We start from the raw sequence: 26,757 nt of genomic DNA on the forward strand, positions 1-26,757 counted from the left end.
TCCAAGACAGCCTAAGTTATATACAGACCAAAAAAAAAAAAAAAAAAAGCCACAAACACACACCCCAAACCCTTCTCCCGTACGCCGGGAGAAAATAAAAACAAAACCCCAGACCCAATGGTTTTTGCAAGTGAAGTCTGTTGTCTGTCAGACTGGATGGCCATGGTTCTGGACGACAGCTAGGAATCCCGGCGGGTCTTCAGCTGCGATGAACTGGCCCCGACTCCCGCCTTGTTCCCCGCCCTGCAGTGTCTTGGATTATTGCAAACATCCTCGGGATTTTTTTCGTTTCTCCAGAGTAATGTACTTGTATGCGTCGCTTTTAGCCCTTTTTTCTTTTTTCACATAGGTTAATTTAAAAAAAAAAAAAATCCTTCTTCCTACAGTTACTGTGGAGGTACCGGCAGCGGTTAAGCGGTTAGAAACTTTCCATCAGGCTTTTGTTTCTGACGGTCTGACGTTAGTAGATACGATTGAAGGTGCTGCCAAGAGAGTTACCAGTGAACCCCACGGTTCACACAAGGTGCTTGGTTAACAATCTTGATCGTTTGCAGCTCACTCCCGCTCTCGAGGACGGGGAGTGGCTCAGAATCCAGTGCTCGCTGTGTTGCCAACCGACTTGGCCTGTGCTAGAAGCGGGTGTGCCTGCACCATGCGCAGAGACTCTCTGATCTCCAGGTTCAGCTCCATCAGTTTGTAGTTAGCTTCTGACATGTCCAGGTTCGAGCCGATGACGGCGAAGCTGCCCGTCTGGCCTAGCGTCTGGTGGTGGAAGTAGATGTGCAGCAATGTCTGCACGGGGTCATCGTCACAGCTGCCGAAGATGTCGTTGGGCCACAGGGTTCTGGAAATACACAAGGATAGAGTGCTGAGGTTGTGTCATGGCTCTGTAAGCTACATTTTCGGTTAAAACCGGTGAACACCACTGCCCGGGGAGTTCCTGGTCTCTGTTATCTGTGAGCATACTTCGGCGCTGTGTGGTCTGCCCACTCACCTAAAAGCTTTGACTTGGGCGACGGCGGACACAAATTCCTTGTTCTTCAAAGTTTCGATCAGAGAATGAATGGCGGTTTCTATTGTGGTCTGTGCGGCTTTGGAAATATCGATCTCTTCATTTTCCGAAGCAGCCTCGGCTTCCTTAAGGATACCTTCCAGCTGGGCAAGCTCCTCTGACATGTTGATGACCTGCAACAAGGGTGTCTTTAAGGACTGATTTCTACGGTCAGGAGTTATATGGTCACGGGTATAAGCTCATGGTAGGAACATCCTAGCTTTCGGCAGGGATATAAAAAATGAGCCGCCAAAGAAAAAGAAAACCAGGCAAAGTATCTGCTCATGTAACCTAGGCTACTCTGAACTTGAAAGCTTCCCACTTCAACTTCCTAAGTACTGGGTGTTATAGTACACGTGCCCCTAGACCAGGTTTAGATAATCTACAGCTATTGGGTTGCAATAAATGTTTATACTATATTTTGGAAGACTGTAATTGCTTTTGGACAGTGAAGGGAAGTGTATTTTAGAAGGGTATTTACCCAGGATACTTTATATAAATATGTGTCTATGCGCACATTATATACATATATCTATATGTATACACACACATATATAACTGTATATATAATTTAAAAAATTTGACCATTTTCCCAATGACAATTTTGGTGTGAGTAATTTAAGGAGGGAAAAAAGTCAGTAATTGTGACCCTATATATTAACCTCTGCATTAATGTCTCGGGTATTCGCGCAACTCCAGCTGGACTGTTACGGATGTCACGGTGCAAGCTTTATATTTGATTATAGATTTGTATCTGCTACCAAACCTGGGATATCAGCTCTCTTGTTTACTACAGTGTGAACACGAGCTAACTGATCCACTGAAGCAAACGTTCAGTGTGAGTGGCTTTTGACCTTAGGCTCTGTGACAGGAAACATATACATAAGCACACGTTACACACATGCATGCGCGCTCACACGTATGTATTTACGGCTCCCAGAGGTGCTCTGATGCCCAACTCACCTCTGCTTCGTTTTTGATGGTATTCACTTGGCCGATGAGCTTGCAGTAGGCCTGGAACAGGAGCAGCAGCTGGAAGTGCAGCTTGTACAAGCGCCTGCAAAGCTCCAGCTCCTGGAAGCAAGCAGCGGGGGTGGAGGTTAGCCCAGGGCTCCTTTTCGCGGCTCTGACTAGACAGCATAGCATACTTCCAGGGAAACATCACAAACGTGTTAAAATCGTCCTGGCTTTTGTGCTTCTGCGGTAAGCAAGTTAATACGGTGTGAAGCTGACGGGAGGCGAGGGAGAGGTGCTTTGGGGCTGGCATTCAGGGACCAAGGTTTGCCGCTGGTTACACCACCCCTTTTTTAGTAGGAAGCACATGTTCACACCGGACAGACAGTGTCAGGAGGCAAAGTGTAGGCTGCTTTGGAGGGGAGGGCTCAACGCCGATTTAAAGCGTTTGAAGTTGAGGATGGGAAGAATTTGCAGATGCACACGTGGGCTTTGAGCTCACTGAGGCTCTCGATGCATTTGTCAGCTGGCACAGAGCGAAACTGGGTATCCTCTTACCAAAATGAAGGGGCTTTTAGAGAAACGGACTCCTCTTTAGGAAAACCACTGGGTGATCTCATTCAGATGAGACTGTGAAGCTGACAGGGCAGCTTAAAATGTAAAGGGGGCGATGGCAAGTTATAGGTGTAGAAAGAACGCAACTGCTGGCTGCATGTGCATAGTTATGATAAAGTCTCACTGCTTCATTTAGCAGGACCGACATGTCATGGGGCAGGGCTATGTAAAATTGAAGCACACACTACTTTCAGAGTGGTCAATGACAAAACATTGCTAGGTCACAAGAGGACACATGGCAGATGAAAACCAGTTTGTCTCACAAGGATAAGGGGTCTATAAATCAAGACAGGCCACTTACTGCTAGAATTCCCATTTGCTAAGCAAGGTGATCGGGTCACAAAAAATACAAAGAGAAAAAGATCAAGAATTAGTGTAAGAAACCATTGTAACTACGGTTACAGACGCCCCACGCCAACTGAACACATAATCATATCCCGAAGAACATTTTATGAGGCCATTTCCAAACTACTACTTTCTAGACATTTACAGTGTTTCCCTTTGGCAGTTTAGTGTTGTATAAAAGCCACAAAACATAGAACAAAGTGATCTTGGGAGCCCTAGCTGTTGCGAATGTCCTTTAAGCTGGATTCTTTTTGTCCCTCTCCCAACAAACCCAACTGCAATTCCCATGAGTGCAGTGGGAAGCTTCTTCAATGAATTATGATTATTATTTTAACCTAGGGATTGGCTGAATTGGTTCCTAATCTTACATAGAAAGAAAACACTTACCCTAACCAGCAGCAGGCTCTCTGCTGTGGTCCATTCTAGACTTTATTGCCTGTTAGTCTCTGCCTAGACCTCAGGCTGTCTACTCATCCCGAGTACTGAGAGCGCTGTGTTTTGCAGTACACATTTAATGTCACGCATGTCAGAAGTCTGACCTAACTAGGCTTGAGTCAAGTGGAGACGATGCACGGGAGACCCATGGTGAAAAGCGTGGGATGAAGAAGAGGGACCGCATTAAAACAAGGCTGTTGGTGCGTACACGGAGCTGCTAGAACTGCTTTTCTGAAGTCTTCTCTGAAGAGCTTTTTTTTTTTTTAAATTGTTTATTTTTATGTGCATTGATGTTTTGCCTGTGTGTATGTCTAGGTGAGGGTCTCAGGTCACCTGGAACTGGAGTTACAGACAATTGTGAGCTGCCATGTGGGTACTGGGAATTGAACCCGGGTCCTCTGTAAGAACAGCCAGTGCTCTTAACCCCTGAGCCATCTCTCCAGCTCCCTCTGAAGGGCTTTTTTTTTTTTTTTAAACCGCTTTTTTTTTTTAAACCGCCGGTATCCCTGCCAGCTTTTTTTTTTTTTTTTAAACCGCATTTATTCCCGTCAGTTTAAAAAGGATTTACTAAGCAAAGATGAACTTTAGCTCCACACAGCTGACCATAAATTATGCAAACAGTGGCCCCAGTAACATTAGCAGAGCACAATCCAAATGTCAAACAGCAGGAGGTTTTATTTCATTTCGCTTATTTCAGGTGGGAATTCAAGTTTTAAATCTCCTTCCTCCTTCCTGTTAGCACGCGGAGTGGAACCGATCCCACACATCCACGCCAGTGGTGTCGGTTTGGCCATGCCTGGATAAAGCTCACGGTCACCACAGTTACAGGCAATGGCACAAACTCTACAGCTGTGAACCGCCAGAACCGCCAGCGATGAGAGGAGAGCAGGTCTTGAGGAGGACACATATACACATTTTAAGCCCACTGATATTGGCATGATAGATTTTTGTCTTTAGTAAGTGAATAAAATATTTACTGGCAGCTTGCATAGACTGGTACACAGGCACAGGAGGCACGAGACGTGTAAGAAGGGGGGAGGTACAAATCAGTCTTAAGTGTAGCCCCCATTTTTCACTCAAAAGAACATCTCCAGCTGCTAACCGAGTCTCAGAGATTATGGAATTGTTTTATAGGTGGAAGGTCTATAAGAACCACTCAGCATCTCCACCTAGCTTACGCGATACTTGTAGGTATCGTTATAAACCCCCACTGGGTTCGGTTCTAGAGTGAACTTCTATCTTGTCTCATTTCTTTATTCATGATTTTAATTTCCCTTTAAAATAGCACGGAGTTTAGAATTACCCGTCTAGGTTTGAGTCTTGGTTTCTATTGCTTATTTATTAGACAAATTGGCCCCTCTGAGCCTCCCTTCCCTCATCTTCAAAAGTGGAAATAATGAAGGGCCTGTTTCACCGAGCTGCAAGGAGAGGATTATGAAATTATGGGCTAGCATTATGCCAGAAAAGCTTAGTAGTTAAATTATGATCTTCTCCAGATTTCATTCTGATACTATATTAGTATAACTTTCGCAAAGATACACTATTATAAATGCCATTGGAGTTGGAAATGTGGGAATTCAAATGTCAGGTGTGGAGATGGCTTTCTCCTAGTATGAAGTTTCTCCCACTGGAACAGCACAGAGGTCTGAACATACCATCCCCAGGGGGGGAGATGCATTTTGGACACAATGTGCTGCTACTGCTTGAAACAACTAGAGGAAAACAACCACAATTTCAGTCAGAGTAACAGGGATAAAGAGCACATTGCTCTAGGCTTGGTTTCTCTCGCCAGACAGGAAGTATATTCACAGAATACTAATGGACAACCATTTTCTTCCTCTAAGAGGCAGATGCAACTAAATGTCGCCCTGGACTGTCTAGATACCCATCAGGCTTATCTGCTCAGTGTTATTAAGCCTCAGTCACAAGCTGGTTGCTCATTTTTATTAAAGTGAAGTTTTCATTACTAAGCCAATATTTCATTGAGCCTAACTTTCAGACAGATTGTTCTGATAAACCAAAATGAAAAAGGCTTACAAACATTCTTTCTAGGAACCTCGAGTAAGGACAATCAATCGCGCGCATGCGTCGTTTTATAATGCCCAATGTCATTACCCAGCAGAAAGGAGACTTACTTGCGCGTTGGTGTTTATCCTATATATGTCGTCCCTGGCACCGAAAGTCCTCTTACAATTCTCTAACCACTGTGGAAATAAGTAAGGGTAAATACATTTCAATACATCACAGAGTGGACGATGTAACTAGCTACAACAGGTCTGTCTATGCAAAACCAGAAACTGACCTGAAAAGCCAGCACTGGCTGTTGAGAGAACTAATCTCCACCCCAGGCCAATCATCTATGTGGAAAACAAGGGATCGATACAACAAGATGCACGCCCTGGCTTTATTAACAAAGACGCGATCAGTGTTCCTGGGAACCATGGTGTCCCTAGTATAGGAGCCTTCGCCTTGTAGATTTTACTGGAAATCTTCACTGTTTCTCCCTGACCTTTGTGTCTAAATGTGAGATGTGGAAAATCAAAGATCTACCTTCCCTTTGGTCAATTTAATAAAGGCAACTTACAGAAAGAAAAAAAAAACACGCTAGGGCTGCCTGCCCATCTGAAATGTTCTCTGGAGATGCATGCCAACTTTAATTAGTGAAACAGAAACCAAGATCCATCTAAATCCTGTTTCTATTTGTTTTCTTTCTCTTCGGATGGTCACAAATGACTAGCATGCTATCTCTGAGGCATTTGACACAAAAGCCAAATGTAAGTTTTCTTTACCCAGAGGCTATTCTTACAGTTGACACTAATTTAAAGTAAAGTAGCATTGTGGATGTGTATAAAGGTGGAGCCAGAGTCTCCAGAGTGAGAGCTAAGGCCTTTGGATGACACTCCTGGGCTGTGACATTGACACTGTCGGTTCTTCTGGCTGACCGGGTTTGCGGTTTTGTTTTTGGGGTGTGTGTGAAATTATTAAGTAATCAAATCAGCCACTCAGACTGCTTCCTCTGAGCAAAACTACCAGCCCATTAAGTAGCTCCCTGGAAGACATCTTAGTGCTAGATATTTAAAATCCTCAGCTGTACCTTACTGTCTGTCCTACAGGCAAAGAATTAAAATTAGAAATGGTAATTATTTCAAAAACCAATCTCTTTGACCTTCTGTCCCTTCCATCGCAAATCACCCAGACAACACTGGCCCTTGGGTTATTCTCTTGACAGCATCTTGGAATAAAAACATGTTAAACCTTCCTGGTAGGATATGGCTGGTGACAGTCATTGTCAGAAGCTATCCGCAGACCTCTTGACTGCAGCCAAATCCAGCTGACACCTACACCACGGAACTTAGACATTCATCTCTACTCATGCAACCTGTTAAGATACACTGAATTATAACTACTTGCCCAGCCTGTCCAAGTAAACTAGTAAAATGGAAAAGGTTATTTCAGGTGATTATTTACTGCCTATTCTAAAAAGTTTAAATAGTGCATATCCTATCTAGCATTTTAAGGAACACTAATGTCATTACTTCTGATCCCAGTGGCGGTCTACTGGCCTTTCACCAGCCTGTCCAGATGCCGCAGAGAACCCCCGACTCCCACCTGAGCGCGCTCACTGTGTTTTCTCCGCCCAAATGAGGGTGAAAGTGTAGCTGTGCGGGAGGCTCTAGGTGGGGCAGAGCAGATTATGTACAGCAAGCAACCGTCCAAGGATAGTGACGCTGAACGATCAGCCAGGACTTTGGAGAAGTACGGGAGTGAGCCCTGCACCTGTCCCTTGCTGCAGAGGGTGGACAGAGGGTGGACGCTACAGGTTCATGCCCTACGGCTTCTGGGGGCCGCGACATGCAGTTATTAGTTAGAGTGGGGTGGGTACCAAGGGCTGAGACACACAAGACTGTCTGTGCAGCTTCCTCTTGGGGCCCTTGCTCTGCTAATCAAGTGTAGGAGAAGGTGCTAGAAGAAAAATTGGTTTCTAGTCTCATGGTGCCGGGGAGATAAATGTTCATTTCCTTCTGGGACTTCAAGGTCCTGGCTACCACCTGAGGGCATCTGTGACATCTGACCCCTAGAGGACAGGAGAAATCTGAACGTGTACCACAAATACTAGTTGGGGCTGGGGGTAAATCTCAGTGGGGCAGCCCTTATCCTGGCTTTCAGTCCTCAAAAGACTTGGTTTACAGAAAAGGAGCAGTGGGCCAGACGCGAGTGGAAAGTTAGAGGCCCCTGACCCTATGGTCAAGGTGATTGTGCAGTCGCAAACCATTATATATCTATATATGTCTCCACCCATTTTAGAATTGCCGTTATTATGATGTTTGATTTTCAAATACAAAATTTGTGTCTTCTGACATATAAAAATGAAACATGGCTTGGTCCTGTGGATGGCCTTTCCTTTCTCTCCCGGTAATGTCTGAGGTTTCTGGGTGAAGGGCCAGCAGATCATTAGCTAGATGTCTCTGATGTATGTGATGCTGCCTCATGAAAACAGTTACCTGTTGCTGTAAAATCAACTGCCCTCACATGTAATAGCTGAAAATAACAACGAAAAGAAAAAAAACTATTTGTTGTGCACGTAACCAAGATCAGATAAATGTATGTGCCATTTCTTGTTTAACTAGGATCAGCCACGATTCTCTGGTTATCTGATGGTTTTGACCAGGGCCTCGAAGTTCCAAGCAGGCCTTACTCCTACGTGACTTGTGGGCTCTTAGCTGGGATGCCTCTTTTCCCTTATGTGGCCAGTCATCCTGTAGTGGGGATCAGAGTCTAAGTCTCCTGCAATTTCCCAAAGCTTCCCATACGCAGATGAGTTTGGTGGCAGAAGCAGACACTGTGGAAGGCGTCTCCAGCTTGTCCTGGGAGTTTCAGTGTCTCGTGAATTCTGGTGGTTAGTCAGTTACAAGGCCATTCCAGTTATGCTGGAAAGGAGTGTAGACCACAGAGGCCTAGTTTACTGGGCCATTGCGGTAACAACCACAGTGTCTAGGATAGGCAGTGACTTCTGAAGACCCACAAGGCACAACCACAGTGCAGTAGACTGAGAGCTTGCATTTAATTAAAGTGGAAGCTTCCTGGTCACTGAAAGATGCTTCAGCAGTGAAAAACGAGAGCCTCAGGAGAAGTAACTTCAATATATATATATCTCCAATAAAAAGCACGCATGGAGGGCCAGTGAGAAGGCTCAATGGTTATAGGCACCTGCCACCAATATATATATATATATATATCTCCAATAAAAAGCACGCATGGAGGGCCAGTGAGAAGGCTCAATGGTTATAGGCACCTGCCACCAAGCCTGATGACCTGAGCTGGATCTCTGGGACCCACATGGTGGAAGGTCCCACGAGGTGTCCTGTGACAACTACATGCACGCCACTGCATGCCCCTTCCTTGCCCACAAACTATAAAGCTTATATTTAAAATAAAGACTTATTATAAACACCTGAGAAGAACAGCTCATTTACAGATGTCCACAAGCTACTCTTATGAAGGTATCTATATTACGATGAAGGAAATGTAAGGTAGATAAGAATCTACTACATACCTACCAGAATAGCAAAAATTACAAAAATCAGTATCTTGATGCCCAAGAAATAAAGCGATGGAAAATTCATGTCTACCTGACAACAGGGTATTAGAAAGATCGCTTGGTAGATCCACTCTCACACCTACGACCTAGCCGTTCCTCGGCAGACGCATGGACAGCTGCATGCAGACAGCAGGATTTGTAGGGTGCCCTGATCGCACCTGGCAATTCCCTGGGCTGAAAGGGAGAACATTTCTAGCCCCCCACCCCTGGCTGTTTTTCTGCATTTGTCAATTGAAAACACGCTGGGCTGACTGAGGGAACCGGGCCAGTGTTTAAATGGCTAACTAGAATGTGGAACTTCCTAGCAGGCGACATCTGTAATCTACTCCAAGCTTGTCCACCCTAACACCATGGTGATGGCTCTGTCATTTGGAATACCACTTCTCACCCCTCCTGCTGCCCTGCGCCCAGCTGCCATCTCCCACTGTGGTCTTAGGCTCCTTTCTAAAAGCCAAAGACAGCAGTTCTCTGGACGGAGAAGAGAGGCCAGCGAGAGAGCTGCGTGTCCGTCTGGGGTACACTGCACCCAGGTCAATGATTTTGGTGCGTGGAGGAGACCGACCTGCTCGGCTGCTTCTCTCTTGGTGTTGTAGGTATCCAGATGTTCCTGCAGCTCCAAGACACTGAACTTGAGTGTTTCCAGCAAACCGCACGCCATCAGCTGTTAAAGCAGACAAACTGATCTGTCTCGGAAGGTCACGGAATAGCTCGCTGCCAGCTGGTTACTGGACACGCTCTGCTGCTGGACCAGTGTACACCTCAAAGGCACTGTCCTTGAAGCTTTTAAACACGCAGCTGTCTAACCTTGACTACTTGTAGCATGGAGGGAAGACCAAAGGGCTCTGGATATTCTGCGACAAGAGGTCTCGCCCTCTACCATTTTCTGTTCAAGGACAGGAAAGAACACACACCTCTAGAGTCTAACACTTCAGCTTCCTCCCTCTGGATTTTACATATATTGGGAGTGGGCAGGATCAGCCAAGCCTCAGACAGCATTTGAGACACTGGAATGGTGGTTTTTTTTTTTTTTTTTTGAGACAAAGTCTTACTATGTAGATCTGGCTGGCCTGGAGCTTGCTATGTACACTATACTGGCCTTGAACTCAGAACTCTGCTTGTCTCTGCCTTCTAATATTCCACCATGCATGAATAGAATGCCATTTTGCTACATATTTATATCAGAATTAAGATATAAACCCTCGCGTTTCAAGACTGAAAATTTTGAAAAAAAAATTTACAAAAGGCCAATTAATGAATTTGTTTTGTTGCAGAGAGGTGGATGGCTCGGAATTCATTAGACACTTCGTGGTCGTCCTCCAACTCTCCACCCTTTCAGCCCAGCCTCCCACGTGCTGAGGTTTCCAGGTGTGTGCCACCATGCCTGGCTTACCGTTTCGGCATCCACGAAGACGGTGGGGCATTCGGAACATGCCATCATTACTTCCAGGGAGCTTTTAAACTTGGTGCCAATGCGCTGTAGACTCTCACCAAGGAAGCCAACTGCTTCCTTCGTTAGCTCTCCAAACCTCCTCTGAATTGTCTACAAGGCAAGGCACGAGAAAAACTTAGTGTTTTATAAAACAGAAAAAGGCCTTTCCCCGCTTTCATGAACAGAAGTATAATTCACAGTGAAGTCACTGGAATGACATACAGGATTCTACTAGCAGATCTACTAAGTTTCTATATTTCTTTAGGAGATATGCCAACAGACAGCTCATGTGGTTGGGTGCAATGGCACACACCCGTGTTCCTAGCTACTTGGGAGGGTCAGGTGGGAAAGTTGCTTGAGCGCGGGAGTCCTGGCCTGCATCGAGCTAGGACCAGCAGCATGCATACAGTGGTCTCCAGGAGCAGGGGGTCATTGGGTTGCCTGGGGAGAGGCCCACCAGCTGGGTGCAGGAAATAGCCAATACATTATATACACGTGTGTAATGCTGTTGGCAGGAAGGAAGAAATACAAAGAGAAGGAAGGAATACAAATAGAAAACCCAGGGCAGCGCAGTAACCGAAGAAGGTTGAGTCGAAGCTCCCACTCCTGAGCACTAAAGACGAGGAGGAAACTGGAGGCTGGAGTGCACTGGGAATGTCAGAGGGAAGCGCCTGGCTGGGTTCCCCAAGGCAAGAGTTGGTGTAGGTGGCAAGAAGGATAACGGATAGCTAACGGGACTGGGATCTCTGTGCTGTGGGCTCTCTCCTTCCTCCCAAACAATGCTCAAAATGGTATCCACGAGCCACGGTGCTGTATGAGAGTATTTACTGAGAAGCACCACGCTAGCGCTTGGCACGGGGTGGACAGCCAATATGCGACAGTCCTTATTGTTACCATTACCTAAGGTGGACAGCAACTCCAGTTCCTTGGTTCCCACCGTGACTAAAGTGTCATTTCATTTAGCACCTCGTTATACACATTTCGAACCTCCCCGTACCAAGCTGGGAGGGCAGGTACCATGGGGTGCCTTCGTTTCTCTGGTACCCACGATGGTACCCAGCACACTGCAGAAAATCAGTCGGTATTGTGTCGGAGGCTTGCAGCAATTTCACTGCAGGTTTTCACATCTGAGCTAGCAACTGAGAAACACACCAGGAGTACATGCAACGCTGCAAATAAGAGAATGCTACCTTGACAGAAACTAGTGTTTGCTAAAGGAAATGAGCAGGAATACTAAAGCCTGAGAGGTCAAGCAGAGAAGCCTCACTTGACCAGATCGCTGGAATGTGCACCCAGACACCTTCACCTCCACTGACCTGAAACAGCCTGGAGAACACGTGGAAAGTAAACACCGCACATGACCCATCCGTGTCCGACAGCATCTGGTTGACATGGCACCGCCAGGCTTCTTCCTCGTCCTCGTAAGCCACTGGCTGAAATGCCGCTATTATGGCAGACAGAAAGGGTGTTGGGAGAGGCGACGTCTGCACTTCTGGAAAGCCGTCTTGCTCATCCTCCTCTTGACTGTAGACACAAAACCCACAGTAGTCAGCATGCTGCCTGAAAAGAACCGACTCACAGCACCGTGCCCCATTCAACAGAAACTGTTCTTAGTCACACACACACACACACACACACACACACACACACACACACACGTTTAGAGAATGCAGCCTGAACTTCCGAGGCCGGCACAAACAAATGCAAGGCCTTCCTGTTTTAGAACTCTTTAATTTCAAGCAATTATCTTAGCCCAAGTCTACAGTATGTTATTACTGGATTAACACTAGTTCCGTCCACAAAGGATATGGATTAGGGCAGGGTGCGGGGGTGTACACTTTTATTCCCAACACTTGAGAAGCAGAAGGAATGATGCTCTGAGTTCCAGGCCTGTCTGCTCTACATAGGAAGTTCCAGGGCAGCTAGGACTATGGAGACCTTGTCTCGAAATATACCATCAGTCTGGACAAGAGTGCGTTCACATCGCCATCTACTTTGGATTCCTTTGTAAAATTTTGTTTTACGCATTTAGTTTCAACTGTCTGTCTGTCTACTTATTCTGTCTGTCTGTCTGTCAGCATGCAAGCACAGGTGTATTCACATATATACCACAGCACATGAGCGGGGAGGTCAGTCCATGAGGAGAGGTTCCTTCTGGACTATGTGGATCCTGGCTTTGGGGCAAGTGCCTTTATCAACTAAGCCATCTTTCTAGTCCTGAACCCCCCCCCCCATTTTTTGAAGAGCCCTTTGTTGGTGGTCACACTGAGAAAGTTTTGGTTGTATTCTTCTGCATCAAGGACTGAGCTTCACAAAGAGTTGTCAGGCAAATGAAGAAACCAAAAGTTTAGTAGATCAGATAATGTGACTGAGGGGCTAATAGGAAAGGTGAGGATTTGAACCCTGGACCACAGGCCCAAAGCCCACAGCACCAGCCACAGCATACACTCAGCTCAGTCATTTCAGAAGCCCCTCTGTGCACCTCGCAATAAAGCAGACAAGGGTGTGGATGGAAGGGGTAGCTGTTTCACCTCAGGAATTTATCATTCCTACATGAAGACAGTCATAAAACCTCAGCCATGGAAAAGGACAAAGTTATGTTTCTGTCAGTCTCAGTATGACTCACACAACTCCATAGAGAAATGCTACCTGTGGTCTTGACACTGAATGGTTCCTACTACAATGGCAACTTTACACTTAAGACTCAAGGAACATCAAGGAAGAGAGGGTGGAAAGATTTTAAGTGCCAGAGCCCAGGACGCCTATTGCTAGATAGTGCTTGGTAGGGAAACTGCTCCTATGAGATCCAAACAGGAAGGCTGCCTAAAACCCACATAACACCACCAGTAGCCATGATGGTGTGATAGGGAAATTTCACAAGGCCCTGTCCCTAGATGAACTACAGACAATCAATAGCTGAACACACGGGGAGGAGCCATCTCCAGACATGAGCACCTATAGGATATCTGATCCCAGTGCTCAGCCCTAAACATATACACATAAGAGCAGCAGTCAGTGGACTCTCAGCAGTGTGTGTGTGTGTGTGTGTGTGTGTGTGTGTATGTGAGAGAGAGAGACAGAGACAGAGACAGAGAGGAAGGGAGCCAACAGTTGAAGGAGGAAGAGGGTGGGTACAGATCTGTACATACAGGCGGTATTCATGTATGAAATTCTTTGGAGACCCGAGTAAGGCTTGAGCATATCAAAATCCTCACCTGAAGCATTTTATAAGCTTTTACCTTATAAAGAATCACTGAAGTGATTGATTGAACAAAATGTGCCGCACCCTAGACTTGTGTGCTCGGTAGACATGCAACGTTCTGTTCGGGTTGTAGAAATTTCAGTTGTAGAAATGGACCAAAGTCAACTGCTTTGCTTTAGTCTTGTAGGATGCCAAAAGCCTGACCATTTCCCCTACAGCATTCTGTCTGCCTAAACTTGTGTGGGACTATGCAGGCCTTATAGTCAGGTGGTACAATCAGAAAGGCATGCTCGAGAGGGTGAACATCTGCATATATACGTTCAGATACAGGCAAACATTCTGTATGTATTGAGAGTTAAAAAATAGGACTCTTTATCACGTTAAGCATCAAGCTTTTGCTTTTCTGTAAAACCAAAATACTTGATTGTTAAATATTAGTTTCAAATATTAGCCATCGTCAAGAGTGCTGACTTTGGCAACAGAGAAATAAATATACTTACAGAACATGTGAAGTTAGATACTTTACCAGGAATCTCATGGCGAACCACAAATGGTCATAAATAACAGACATTAGACAATATCTTAATTTAGATCATAGATCTGATTGGTGTGCAAACTTTCAAAGAGCCACAGGGATTTCCTTTAAGAACTTATGTAATAATTACTCAGTCCACAAGCAAAGAAAAGTCTTGATTGGGAATTCTTCCCATTCTGATGATATATGTTTAATGCGCAGCCCAGAAACATCTGAGGGGAGCAGGGTGTCACCCTTTGGTACCATCAAGTGGCAGCTCGGGCTTTCTACAGTAATCTAACTAAGCACCTGACCCCTGACAGATGAGACGTTTTGGAATTATTTTAGGTTTATTTTAGTAACCCAGAAATTCATTCTACTATTGATTTTAACACTTGGCTGTTTGGTGTTCTGCCCAAATAGGCATGTGGTGTGTTAGTATCCATACAAAGTAAAAGCATTTCATCCCTAACAGGAAGGAAGGAAGGAAGGAAGGAAGGAAAGAAGGAAGGAAGGAAGGAAGGGAGGGAGGGAAGGAAGGACAAACAATTCATAGTATGCCTTATCTTTAAAAACGAAGAGTATGATTATAGACTAAATATCAATTAATCAAAATTCGTAATCGGGAGTGGGGGAGGGACACGTTGGGAAGGAGTGGGGCCATTGCAGAGACTCCTTTCTCTCTGTGACCATGCGCACCTGGACAACCCAGGGAAATCAGCCTCCTCCTCCTCACACCGTTCATCCAGCTCTTTCAAAGCCAGGGTGACGTCCTCTTCACAGATGGACTCGGGGTAGCTCTCAGGAGCCAGAGGCTCTGGCATGTCAGTTTCTTCTAAATCAAGAATCCCTCGACACACTAGCTGGTCCTGTTGGTCTTGCATAATGTATGACCGCTCATCTTCAAAGGCTGTAACATGTTCCTCCTTTAATACTGAACTTGTATCCTGTAAAATAATCACAGCTTGAGCAGACTTCAACAACACTACAAGAAGTTTACCAATGCAATAAAAGATGGCCGCCAAGGTCCCAGTCCCATTTACATCGTCTAGTTTGTATAGTTTTGCAACAGTGAATGCATACAATTGTCTACTAAAATGTCGCACTTTTTCTTTTTTCCTTTTGTTTTTTTTGCTAGTTTAGAAAAATGAACCCGGGGCCTCACACGAGAAATTTATTACTGACTCAAATCTCCAGCTCTAGAATTTAAAAGTTGTTATTATACAGCCATCTGTTCTATAAAAACACCAAACACTGTTTTCTTTTTTTCCTTATGTACAGGATTTGGGTGTTGACTAGAATATAGATTTTTTTTTATTAAAATACCTTCTATCATATACATTCTATCTCTACACAAGAGAACTTGGGTGTTATTACTATAAAGTCTCTCTTATTTGAACTACCTATCATTCCTTTAGTCTTACCAGAACACAGTAAATTCTGCTAGAGGTAGGCTCAAGACTGCATCCATTGGTAATATGGGTCTGGGCTGCCCACAAGTCATAAAGACTCAACCCAAACCACCATGTTCACTTTCCTGCTATCTGTGATATGGAGAGCTGACTTCAGGTAAGAAGACAATAGCTCACTTCAGCTTTGAGACCCAATAAAGCCTCATGGCTGAGATGGAGTTCACAAAAGATTAGGAAACTGTAGGTCATTAGCTTTTGAAATTAAATGTGCATTTAGTAAACAAGAATGGCCACATGTCCCTAACCCTCAGCAAAAGAGCAATCCTGAAAATTCATGCAATAGAGTGAATGGCTGTTAAGACCCACTCTTCCTAGCCACTGTTACCATGCTGTGGATGCTGTCGTGACTGCCAAGGGGGAGAAACCCAATGGGCACCGGCTAAATAAACGAACTACCACTGTTAAAAAAGTAAACACGTTCAAAGTATATATCATAATGGTGTCAACATTCATTTCTAACTTGCATGGATATTAGTCTGATCCCTCGGAGTTTTGACTAATAACAGCACCGGTTTAGAAGCCAAGATAAGCTTTTTTTCGGCATTAGACCATTGTCACTTTATATTCGTAGTACTTTTTAATCTTTCTTTTATGGCTTAAAAATGGAATTTTCCCCACAAAATGTGAAAAGCAAGCAGAAGTTAGAGCCCTGGATTAGCCTGAGTCCTAGTTCACTCTTCTGAAAAGAATTCTGAGCACATTCTAGTCAGGTGCTCTGCTACAAATTAATTATTGATTATGAGTCCGTAATCTTGTAACGGGCTTAGGCTAATATGCAAATGGCGACAGCACACACTGGCATATGGAATACAGATGGTAAACAGCACCAGCTACATATAAGCGCCTGCTGGTACCCAACCGAAGAGGGAGAAGAGCATGGTGGCCGGGGGCCCGAGACCAGTCTTTGAAGGAAACAGCCGATGGTGGGCTTAGAGAAATGCGGCTAGGGATGCTATTCTGGGGAAAGACACCAGAAGATCTCAAAGGCTGAGGAATACGGTAGGGAACCAGGAAGTACATTAAGGAACATGGGTCTGGATGTGGTGTGCAAGGACCTTGACCTCACAGAGCAGGACCTAAGTCAACCCAGCGGATTATATTCAATACAGCTGCAGGTTCTGTCGGAAGTTACGTTTTAAAGACCTGGCTATGGGAGGAACAGACCTCGTAATCTGGAAAGATAATTTATCTAACACTGCTGGAAGAGTCCTCACAGTTTTACTGGTATCGTTTTCCCCTCTGTATCAGTTGAGTGTACTGTGCTACAGACCCAGACACGGCAGCAGGAAGCCCCGCTTTCCATTAGTGGGCACCTGTATTTGGCTATTGCTTGCTATTATATTTTCTGAGTGATAGTTTACTGGAAAGTATTATTATTCAGTACACACTGGAAATGTATAACAACTTCCCTAGATTTTATTAAGTAGTGCACTGGGTTAGAAGAACGGATTCTATTGTTTACATGCAGATCCCGAGACTCCAATTTCCTTGAGTTCTACAGTCACTCCATCACACACACACACGTATTTTGCTACATTTAAAGGTCCATTTTCTATGTGTAAAGTTTTCTGTGGTTCATGACTGAAGGGTTCTTTAATGAAATCAAGGGAAGACTACGTGCCCTGAAGAGATCAGAGCGGAAGTTATTTTTTAGATTACTTTTACTATTCTGAATTTTGTAGGCGTGTTTGTCTATATGTGGGTACACACAAGTGTGAGTGCTGGTGGGTTAGAGGCATTGGTGCGAGGGGTGTGCTGGTGGGTTAGAGGCATTGGATATCCTGGAGCAGAAGTCACTGATGGATTGGATATGGACTGTCACAGCTGTTGGGAACTGAACTCGGGTCCTCTGAAGAGCAGCAAGTGCTCATAACTGCTCAGCCATCTCTCCAGACTCTAGTGAGCTGTTTTCAGTCAAAGAGAAGTTACAAAGTTTCCCCAGGATATGCCTCCTGTGGTGGTTTGAATGAGAACGACCCCCATAGGTTCATGTATTTGAATATTTGGTTCCCAGTTGGTGGACTGTTTAGGAAGGATTAGGAGATGTGGCCTTGTTAAAGGAAGTGTGTTCCTGGGGTGGCCATTCAGATTCCAACTTATTCATTATTCTCATTCTCTCTCTCTCTCTCTCTCTCTCTCTCTCTCTCTCTCTCTCTCTGCCTGGAACTTTCAGAGATGGGAGCTCTCACCTACTGCTCAAGTGCCATGCCTGCCTGCATCCCTGGTCCCCATATGAAATGGACTCATGTTCATGTTCTGAAACTTTCAGCAAGTTCCTAATTAAATGCTTCCTTGTATGAGCTGCCTGGGTCATGGCATCTCTGCACAGCAACAGAATAGTAATTGAGACACTCCTTTACCATCCCAATATCAGCACACTTTAAAATCTTCAGACAAACCTTTGCATAGATTTGTTCCTTTAATTCATAAACCATTTCACCTATAAAAACTAACTAATAGCAGAAATTACTTTAAAACTAACTACGATTTTAATATCTTGGTGCTTTCCTATGGTTCCTTTTATCAGAGGGTGGTTCTGGAACGCTGGACACTGTATTGGAGACACATGGATGGACATGGACAAACACGTTATGTCAGCCCAGCTAGCGGAGGCAGGGGCTGTGCTGGCACTCCTCTGGAGGAGGTATTCTTTGACTGGCAGTTTGAATGAAAGCTAGTTCGTAAGCGAAATGAACTGCCTTAACCCTTCAGTCTTGCCCTTCAGTGGCACTAAGTGTACAGTGAGAAGGGATCCTTTATTAAAAAGGAAAAAAAGGGTAAGCCGAAGTGTTTTTTTCTCTGGTAGAAAAGATGCCAAGAGGGACTTTTTGGTGCTCAGGAAGAAAGTTCTTTAGTCAGTTGTACATTGTTGTGTGTAGCTAGGCTCAGGACTGTAATCCAAGCACTTGGGAGGTTGAGGCAGTGAGTTCCAGGCCAGCCGAGGCTACATAGTGAGAACTCCATCTCAAAATCAAAAACTCTAAATCAAAACAAACAAAACAGTCAAGAAAGAGACAGCGATCCCATATATGTATGTGGGATTACATATATGTCTGTGGAATTACATATATGTGTATGGGATTACTCTGAGGCTAACTTTCTCATCATTCAATTACTGTTAAATTTCTGGAGAAGATGTAATTCACAGTTTTAAAATTTGTTTTTGCCTGCTTGTTACTCCTGCTAGGATTAGGCTCCATGCCACCACCTGCTTGTTTTATACGCCCAGATGCTAGACTAGTGTCTAGCATGGGACAAGGGCGCAATAGCACTGGCTAAACTGGGTAAGGTGGCTCACACCTGCACTTATAGCCCTTGGGAGGCTGAGGCATGAGGACTGACAAGAATTCAAGAATGACCTGGGCTGCGGAATAGGATCCTGCCTTAAAAAAGGAGAACTGAATGAATGCATGCTCACCTAAGCTGCATCTTCATCTCTAGGCTCCAACACACTGCTTACCGTGGCATAGGTATTGCTGTGCTTTGGGACGGGAATATACTTCTAAAGGTCCTTGGATAAGGGCTTGCTCCCCCACGTGATGCTACAGGAAGGTAGTGGGCTTAGAGGTGGGACCGGGTCATTGGGGGGAGGTGCCCCTGAAGGGGACTGCAGGACCTTGTTCTCCTTCCTTTTACCGTTTCATTTAAAACCATGGTAAACAGATTTGCTTGGTTCGTGCTTCTGCCATGATTGCTATGAGAGGTCACTCCGTCAGGAACTGAAAGCACCAAAAGAGGGACCCCACAGAGGCCTCGCTTCCTTTCAAACTGATTACCCAGGGCGCTAGGAAAGCGCTCATCAGTGGAGCCCCGTCCTGAAAGGAACACAGTCTCCTGCTCTCTGACGGGGCTTGGGGCTTGTCTAAGTTTGAGAATGGTGCTCCCCACCACCATGCCCGACCCTCTTCACTTCTGCTCACTTCCCTCTTCTTCCACCCGTTTTATTCTCCAGGACACTGCACCGAATGTAACACGTTGGTTTACATGCCATGTCCTCTGCATGCTATCTGAAACCTGTCCTGTATCTCTGTCCCCACCAAAAACCAGTTTATTACTCTCTGGATGTCCACAAGTCCTTCAACATAGTGAGTTCCTGTTGAAATGGTATATGTGAACACACACACACACACACACACACACACACATTGCAACTGCCTTTTCAATCATCGCCTTTCTTCCTAGCCTCCTGCTGAAACTCTGGCACCTAGTGAAACCACAAAGAACACTTGACTGAACTATTTACAGCTTCATTCTATTAGTTCAAAGACCCATGATCAGGAAGCCATATGCCTCCGATGCAAAATATACCTGTTCACCATTAAAGAGGATCCAGGCATGCCCAATTCCCAGCCGACTAACAGCACACGACTTTGGCTTACAGAGGACTAAACCATGTCAGTTGAGGTCTCGTTAACTACATCAATTTCATTAACAAAAATGCATCAGTTTCTAATACTTACCGAGCAGAAAGCCTGTTTCACAGAGCTATGGCAATAATTACATTTTTAAAAAGTATCTATAGGGGGCTGGAGAGATGGCTCAGAGGTTAAGAGCACCGGATGCTCTTCCTGAGGTCCTGAGTTCAATTCCCAGCAACCACATGGTGGCTCACAACCATCAGTACTGAGATTTGGTGCCCTCCTCTGGCGTGCGAGCATACATTGAGGCAGAATGTTGTATACATAATAAATAAATAAAATAAAAAGTATCTATAATCATCTTTAAAAAAGCAACAACAACACTAAAGACAATTAATACTTACTTATTTTGGTCAGTCATTAGCTTGGAATCTGGCTTACTTCTTACAGGCCTTCCAAAAACCATACTAGTGGTTCCAAAGTCCTTTGGTAAGGTTCATTAAACCAGCTGCTAACACAGCTAGCCTGAGGTCCTAACCCAGTCATAGCACCAAATCACAGGAAACCCATACAAAGCAAAAGGGAAGGGGAGGGACACAGGGTAGCAGTCCTTCACAGAAACACAGCGTCCCAGGCAACGCCTGCTGTCCCCAGAGAAGCGCTTGCGCCATAACCGAGTCACACTCTGCAGCGCAAAATGCTCATTGACACACTTGACATTATTTTTAACCTGTAGGCTGTTTCCGACATGTCAACTTTGTAAAAAAAAAAAAAAGAAGAAACAAACAAAACTAAAAAACAACCAACCAGGTCGGACAGTTTCGTTTAAAACAAGCCCAACAGGTTAGAAATACTGAAAACAAATCAAATCATTAGCAGCACGTCAGCTGAAAACTCTTGGGGAAGAAAAGCAAGGGATGTGGCGGGGTGCTGAAGGGAGCCTAGATTGGCCATGCACCAGCCCCATGGCTCCCCACCTCAGGCAGCTGGCTGCTAGCATTATCTAGACAGGCCTCCAAACTGGGGGTCTCGTCTCTGATCTGCAGCACGTCTTCTGTTGTGTTGCTGCTGGCGGAGTCCTGAGACTGAAGCAGGTCCTGGTGTTCGGGCATCAGGTCATCCGTCACACAGTCACTGTTCAGCTGAAAGGGGAGATGCGTTCGTTAGCAGCGACAGTCACAGGAAACAGCACGCGTCGCCAATATTTTATGGGCTTAGTTATAAAGGACTTCTGGGAGTTCCGAAAGTTACCCTCCCCCACCTAGTAACGTATTGGGATAGTTTGTGAATGGGAGCAGCTAATCCCTGAGCATGCTGGTGCATGCCCAAGGTTAATTGTGGCTAACTAAACAGAGGGAAAGAGCTGAGAGCTATCTAGAACTATACTAGCCCTGAGCCAAAATTCTCATTTTTCATGTATCATCCCATTCTCCTGGGGTGGGAGCAGGGAGAGATGCTCATATATCCAGGCAGACCTCAAACTCTGTAACCAAAGACCCTTGTACTTTTGATCCTTCTGCCTCCGCCTCCACCTCCTGGGTATGTAAACCCTCTGCCCGGCTTATGGGGCGATGGAGATCAAACCCTGTGCTTCGTCTGAGCTAAGCAAGCATCCACCAACTGAGCCCCACCCAGCCCCACAGTCATTCTGTTTGGTCTGAGAGTTTATTTATTTTTGTGGTGCTGGTATTGAAGGGACCCTATGCATGCCAGGCAAATGCTCTTCTGCTGAGCTTCGTCTTAGCCCCTCTGAGGACCTGTGACAGCGGGAACTGCGGAGGGTCAGGCAGGCGTGATGGAAAGCACCACTCCGCCACCTAAGCCAAGACCAACAGCAGTTTCACTAAGACCAAAAAGTAAGAAAAGAAAACCCAGTAAAGTTGTTTATACTAACAGAGCGTCATTGGTGAGGCTAGGTACAGTAACTGTTTTCCCTGGGTGAGTATTCAACATAGCAAATACCAACCCTTTGATTTAGAATACACAGAGGCAAATACTAATTTTTTTCCCATGCAGACCAAGCAGTTTTAAATGGGTTTCTTTACCTCAGTACCACTGGGACCGGAGCTGGTCTTGTCGGTAAGTAGTCAACTCTGCCCCATGGCTTCCGTGAGAGCTAGCCATTAATAGGCGCTCACTCACTGGGTGCCGGGTGGCTTAACTCAGCCACTACGGTTTACAGTCTATTTTTAGGGAATGGTTACACAACCTGACAAAGTGGCAAAGTGGGTAAAGCCAGCCCGAGTTTATAATCACAGTTTGCATAGTCTGAACCATGATCAGAGAGGCAGAGCCGGCCCTGTGGTTGATGGCTGGCCTCCACAGCTGCTCACCGTGCGCCTCCTTTAGTCTCTGTGGCCAGTAGCTTGGCCATTCTTCTGAACTAATCCCCTGTAGGGGATTTTTGGTGACAGGGTAAAGTGTGACTTTGGTGACACAGTGAAGTGGAAGGGGACTAGACGGACAGCCTGTTTCCGGTCCACTGACTAGCTGTGTGTTCTGAGACACGGCTCTTACTCGGTAGAAACACATTAACCCTGCTTGCCTTGTGTGGTCTGCTGAGAATGACGAGATGAGTACATGTAAGAGCTTGATTTCGTCACAAGCAACAGGATACTTATTTCAGGGCATGCATTTTGTACACAACGAAATGACAGTCGGAAGGCCACCACTTTTTTCTTTGAATTCGAAGCTAAGAGTTAGTCGAGCCCCCTCTACTTTGCGGAAAGGTGAGAGTAATACCATCTGTGTGCGCGACAGGATCTGGCTGGCCGTGAGGGCAGCTTCTTCCTCCGAGGACTCGTCTGTATCCTCCTGGTTCGTCAGGGTCAGACTGGGGGTACTGCTAGAACAGGGGTACTCCTGGAGGGATGGCGTGTCTCCTTTGTCAATACTGTCCAGCGAGCGCCGGCGGACACCCCAGTTGAAATTGTCCATGCTCTCCCCCTGGAAAAGCAAGACAGGATATCTGAGGACGCGCGCAGCTGCATGTTTATTGACGCTGCAGAAGTTATGACACCCAGAAACACACACCGAGGTGAAAAAATTACTGAATGCATCATCAAAAGCAGAGTTTCAATCAGCCCGTCTGTTTCTTTCAATGTTTAACCCGTCATCAAATACTTATATTTTTAGAGATTAAAAATTATTTGGTCATTTTTACTAAATCATTTTCTTGAAAATTCATCTCGTACTGCTGGGGGACTGACTACATCTAGACTCTAGGTCATGTCTACTCTAACACACAGGCACAAATGAGAACACACGGAGGACAGCTACATCACAAGTGACAACAAAGACAATCCACACAACACCAGGCTGCAACTTACCTGCAGTTCCTGGTTAGCAAAAAGGAAAACACACAAAGTTAGAAAGCACGAAGACACACATTCAAATATATGCTACGCTTTTGGGGGAAAACTCTGTGATTTCTCAAACCCAAAGACGGACGAAAGCTCTGGATTTAGCTTTTGGCGGGAAGCCGACATGTGATTGGAACTGGGGGAGAGCTGGAGACAGACATGTAAAACAACGCTTCTGTGATACACGTCGGCGACATGAGAGATTTACAGAAATTTTCAAAATGTACACAGCTCATACTCGGGACGATGCAATGGCTGACTTCTAGCACCCACAATCAACTGGCGACAATACAGGGTTACGGTTAATTTCTTCCGAGGGACAGCTGCAGTTAGACAGTGGTCGTTTTTCAATATAGTTTAAAACCAAGGTCACAGCTATCAAGACACAACTGTTGCCAACTTCAAAATAGGTCACAAGAGAGACGACACAATTCAGCCTCACTCCAGTCGGGATTTATGCTATGTTCGTGCTGAGCCTCCAAGTCAGAAGAACGTAATTCTTCACAGTCTAAAGCCCTGGTATGACAAACTGTACTACACTGGCAAAAAGAGAAAAGGTTGATTTATATCTCTTTACATGGGAGGGACTGTCTGAAATAGAGGCTTTCACAAAAGAACGCATTCCCCCTAAACGGAGGAATTCTTTCAAGTGGAATTTTAGCTGGAAATCAGTTTCGTAAGACTGACAGATTAAACCCAAACTGTTCACTTCACTTTGTGCTTCAAGAGCTCTGCCCACTGTGCCCTTGGATCCACTCTGGCTATTTCTCAAGGTAGATTAGACGCTTTGGGTTCTGCAAGGTTAGGGTTTGGAAAGTACTTTTCTTGAACTTGAATACATTAAAATAACCACCGTGAGTCCCTTTTTTTTACCCTGTCAAGACAGGCATGGACTCTTCTGTGACTAACTGTGGCACTCAGAGCACCGTATTAGTTTATCTTTCTGGATTCTACAGCCATATCCGTAAGGGAAGACGGCATGGTCAGAGTCTGGCTCGAGCGTGGCTCTCTGGAAATGTCAAGAAAGCCCACGTTCTTACCTCTGCATCTTCCAACTCAACATCCAAGAAGTCAAAGTCCTTAAAGACGCCGAACTGCTGCTCACTGCTGTTGTCTTCCACGGCAACTTCTTCTTCCTGAATTATGTCCTCTGTGGTGGAAATCAAGCTGGTCTGCTGGTCCCCGCCTTCCAGATCCTCATTAGAAGAAAATACAACCTGACGCCCCGAGAAAGGTTAAAAAGAAGAAGAAGAAAAAAAAAAAGGTTTGTCCATCACTTTTGTCACTCTGAGTCTGAAGGACCAGCCCCTCAAGATCCCTGTCAGCCCGACTCTCCAAGCAATGTAGAATTTCAATTTACTCTTCGTGCCTAACTAGTTCAACACTTGATCAGCATAGCCGCCAGATTTTGCAACAGACAAGACCACCTCCTTTTCATTCTTGGTTAATACCAGGACTTACTTAGAGAAGGCAAGCACCAAGACATAATGATTTTGGCGCTTTTTATCTACATGCTGATTACTCACAGACGGATTCTTTGGGAGGCCAGATTCGGGGCCACAGAGGGACAGCACGCTCATCAGCTTCTCTCTTGTTCTCCGCTAACGGGAAGGAAATCCCTGGGTTAGTATGGGTAAACTCAGACAGTACTCAGGGGTGCGCATGCTCACAAAATCGATTCCTCCAGCCCATGCTGATGCTCTCTCCGCACCTGTGATAACTGTGGCCTTTTCCAGCTGACAGGAACCAGGGCATTAGAGGTGGAGCCAGAGGAGGTGGAGGATGTGCTCCTGGTGACGGCGATCACCTTGGCTTTCCCGTTCCTTCCCGCGGCGCTATGCTGGCCTCCGTACTTGTTCCCAATGATGGGCGTCTACACAGAAACAAATGCCAAAGCTGACTCGAGGTTTCCACAGCAAAGAAACTAGCAAGGGTTAATAAAAGGTCTATCGTGACACTGGCTACAAATGATCAAGAAAGCAGGCTGAGCAAACCAGTAAACAGCACTCCTCCATGGCCTCTACAGCAGCTCCTGCCTCCAGGTCCCAGCCCTGCCTTCCCTGGATGATAAACTACAAGTTGTAAGATGAAATAAACCCTTTCCTCTCCAAGCTGACATTGGTTGTAGTGTTTTATGACAGCAAAAGAAACCCTGACCAAGGTACCCCCAAACTGTCACATCTGCTCCCTTAGAGCTATTTTTCTATACTCAGCTTAAATGTTTCCCTTCTTTTGTGTGTGTGTGTGTGGTTCCAGACATTGTTTCTCCATATTGCTTTGGAGTCTGTCCTGGAATTAGCTCTTGTAGACCAGGCTGGCCTTGAACTCACAGAGATCCACCGGCCTCTGCCTCTCCAGTGCTGGGATTAAAGGCGTGCGCCATCACCGCCTGGCAATGTTCCCTCCTTTCAGGAGCATACTGTAGATTCCCAGAGCACTGCTACCTTACTTCCAGTCAGGCAGAATCGTGATGCTCATCTGCCTGTTTCCTCAAGACGATGCAAGCTTCCTCAGAGCCAGCCTTCTCTCAGTTTTACAAACACTATTACAGTATCTGATTCCAAGTACAAGTCTTAGGCTTGAGCGAGAACTCCCAACAGTACAGTTTCGACTGTGGGGCGCCTTACCTCAGAGATGTCAAAGTGAAAGTCTAAGGTCTTGCCGGGCAACTCCTTTGAGACGTTATTGAAAATCTTAGCGAAGGATATCTCCGGAGAACCTACATCTACTCCATAGGCCTTGGGGATGTCATTGGGCACAACCAGACTTGCAGAGCGGGACACCACCAGCTTGAGGATGTTGAGGGCTTCCTTCCAGTAAGGACTCTGGGTTCAGAAAGAGCCAACACGAGAGTTACAGGTCTGCACGCTGATGAACAAGACTGTGGGAACAGTATTGCTGTAAGATGTCTATACAGTGACTCATTTTCCTCTGAGAGCTTTGAGAGGTCTGAGCTACTAAGCATAGGAAAGTCTGGTGGTGTGAGATGATCGCACACACAGATTCTTTCTTCCTAATGGAGGTCCTTATTTTTTTCTCCCAGGAGGTACTTTGTAAATCATTGATCTGGAAAGTTGTATGCAGGAACCTGGCTGCTCTTACAGGAGTCACATACATATGAACTCTCCAGGTGAAGCTTTTGACTTCAACTCTAAATCTTAAATAAGACAATAAAAATTTTTTAAAATATATACATTTTAGACATAAACGCTAAAACCCATTTTGACCTCTTTAAAAAACTTTTTATCATTTTATTTCACGTGTGGGTGCTTTGCCTGTATGTGCCTACACACATTTGTGTGGTGTCTACAGAGACCATAAGAGGGTGTTGGATCCCTTGGAACTGGAGTTACAGACGGCTGTGAGCTGCCATGTGGGCGCTGGTTGTCAAACTCGGGTCCTAACCAAAAGCAACAAGTGT

At 45.4% G+C, this 26,757-nt stretch overlaps 1 protein-coding gene across 9 annotated transcripts in view; it reads right to left on the reverse strand.

Moving 5' to 3' along the window:
• Nucleotides 1-39: 39 nt before the first annotated feature.
• Nucleotides 40-26,757, reverse strand: part of Fryl (FRY like transcription coactivator) — a 219,096-nt gene continuing 192,378 nt past the window's right edge. For 4 of the 9 annotated variants that reach the window (XM_026785298.1, XM_026785295.1, XM_026785294.1 and 1 more), the window contains 16 exons: nt 25,964-26,161; nt 25,048-25,209; nt 24,863-24,937; nt 24,377-24,553; nt 23,304-23,312; nt 22,717-22,920; nt 20,952-21,116; nt 14,844-15,091; nt 11,745-11,952; nt 10,390-10,539; nt 9,562-9,660; nt 5,536-5,604; nt 2,922-2,939; nt 2,015-2,125; nt 995-1,185; nt 40-844 (listed from right to left, as the gene is read on the reverse strand). In XM_026785298.1, coding sequence (XP_026641099.1) covers nt 586-844; nt 995-1,185; nt 2,015-2,125; nt 2,922-2,939; nt 5,536-5,604; nt 9,562-9,660; nt 10,390-10,539; nt 11,745-11,952; nt 14,844-15,091; nt 20,952-21,116; nt 22,717-22,920; nt 23,304-23,312; nt 24,377-24,553; nt 24,863-24,937; nt 25,048-25,209; nt 25,964-26,161 — 2,343 coding nt within the window. In that variant the 3' untranslated portion in view covers nt 40-585. The remainder of the gene's footprint in view (nt 845-994; nt 1,186-2,014; nt 2,126-2,921; nt 2,940-5,535; nt 5,605-9,561; nt 9,661-10,389; nt 10,540-11,744; nt 11,953-14,843; nt 15,092-20,951; nt 21,117-22,716; nt 22,921-23,303; nt 23,313-24,376; nt 24,554-24,862; nt 24,938-25,047; nt 25,210-25,963; nt 26,162-26,757) is intronic. The other 5 variants (XM_026785299.1, XM_026785297.1, XM_026785296.1 and 2 more) reach the window with 2 other exon arrangements.

This window comes from Microtus ochrogaster, linkage group LG1, assembly GCF_000317375.1.
Source record: "Microtus ochrogaster isolate Prairie Vole_2 linkage group LG1, MicOch1.0, whole genome shotgun sequence".
Taxonomy (NCBI): Eukaryota; Metazoa; Chordata; class Mammalia; order Rodentia; family Cricetidae; genus Microtus; species Microtus ochrogaster.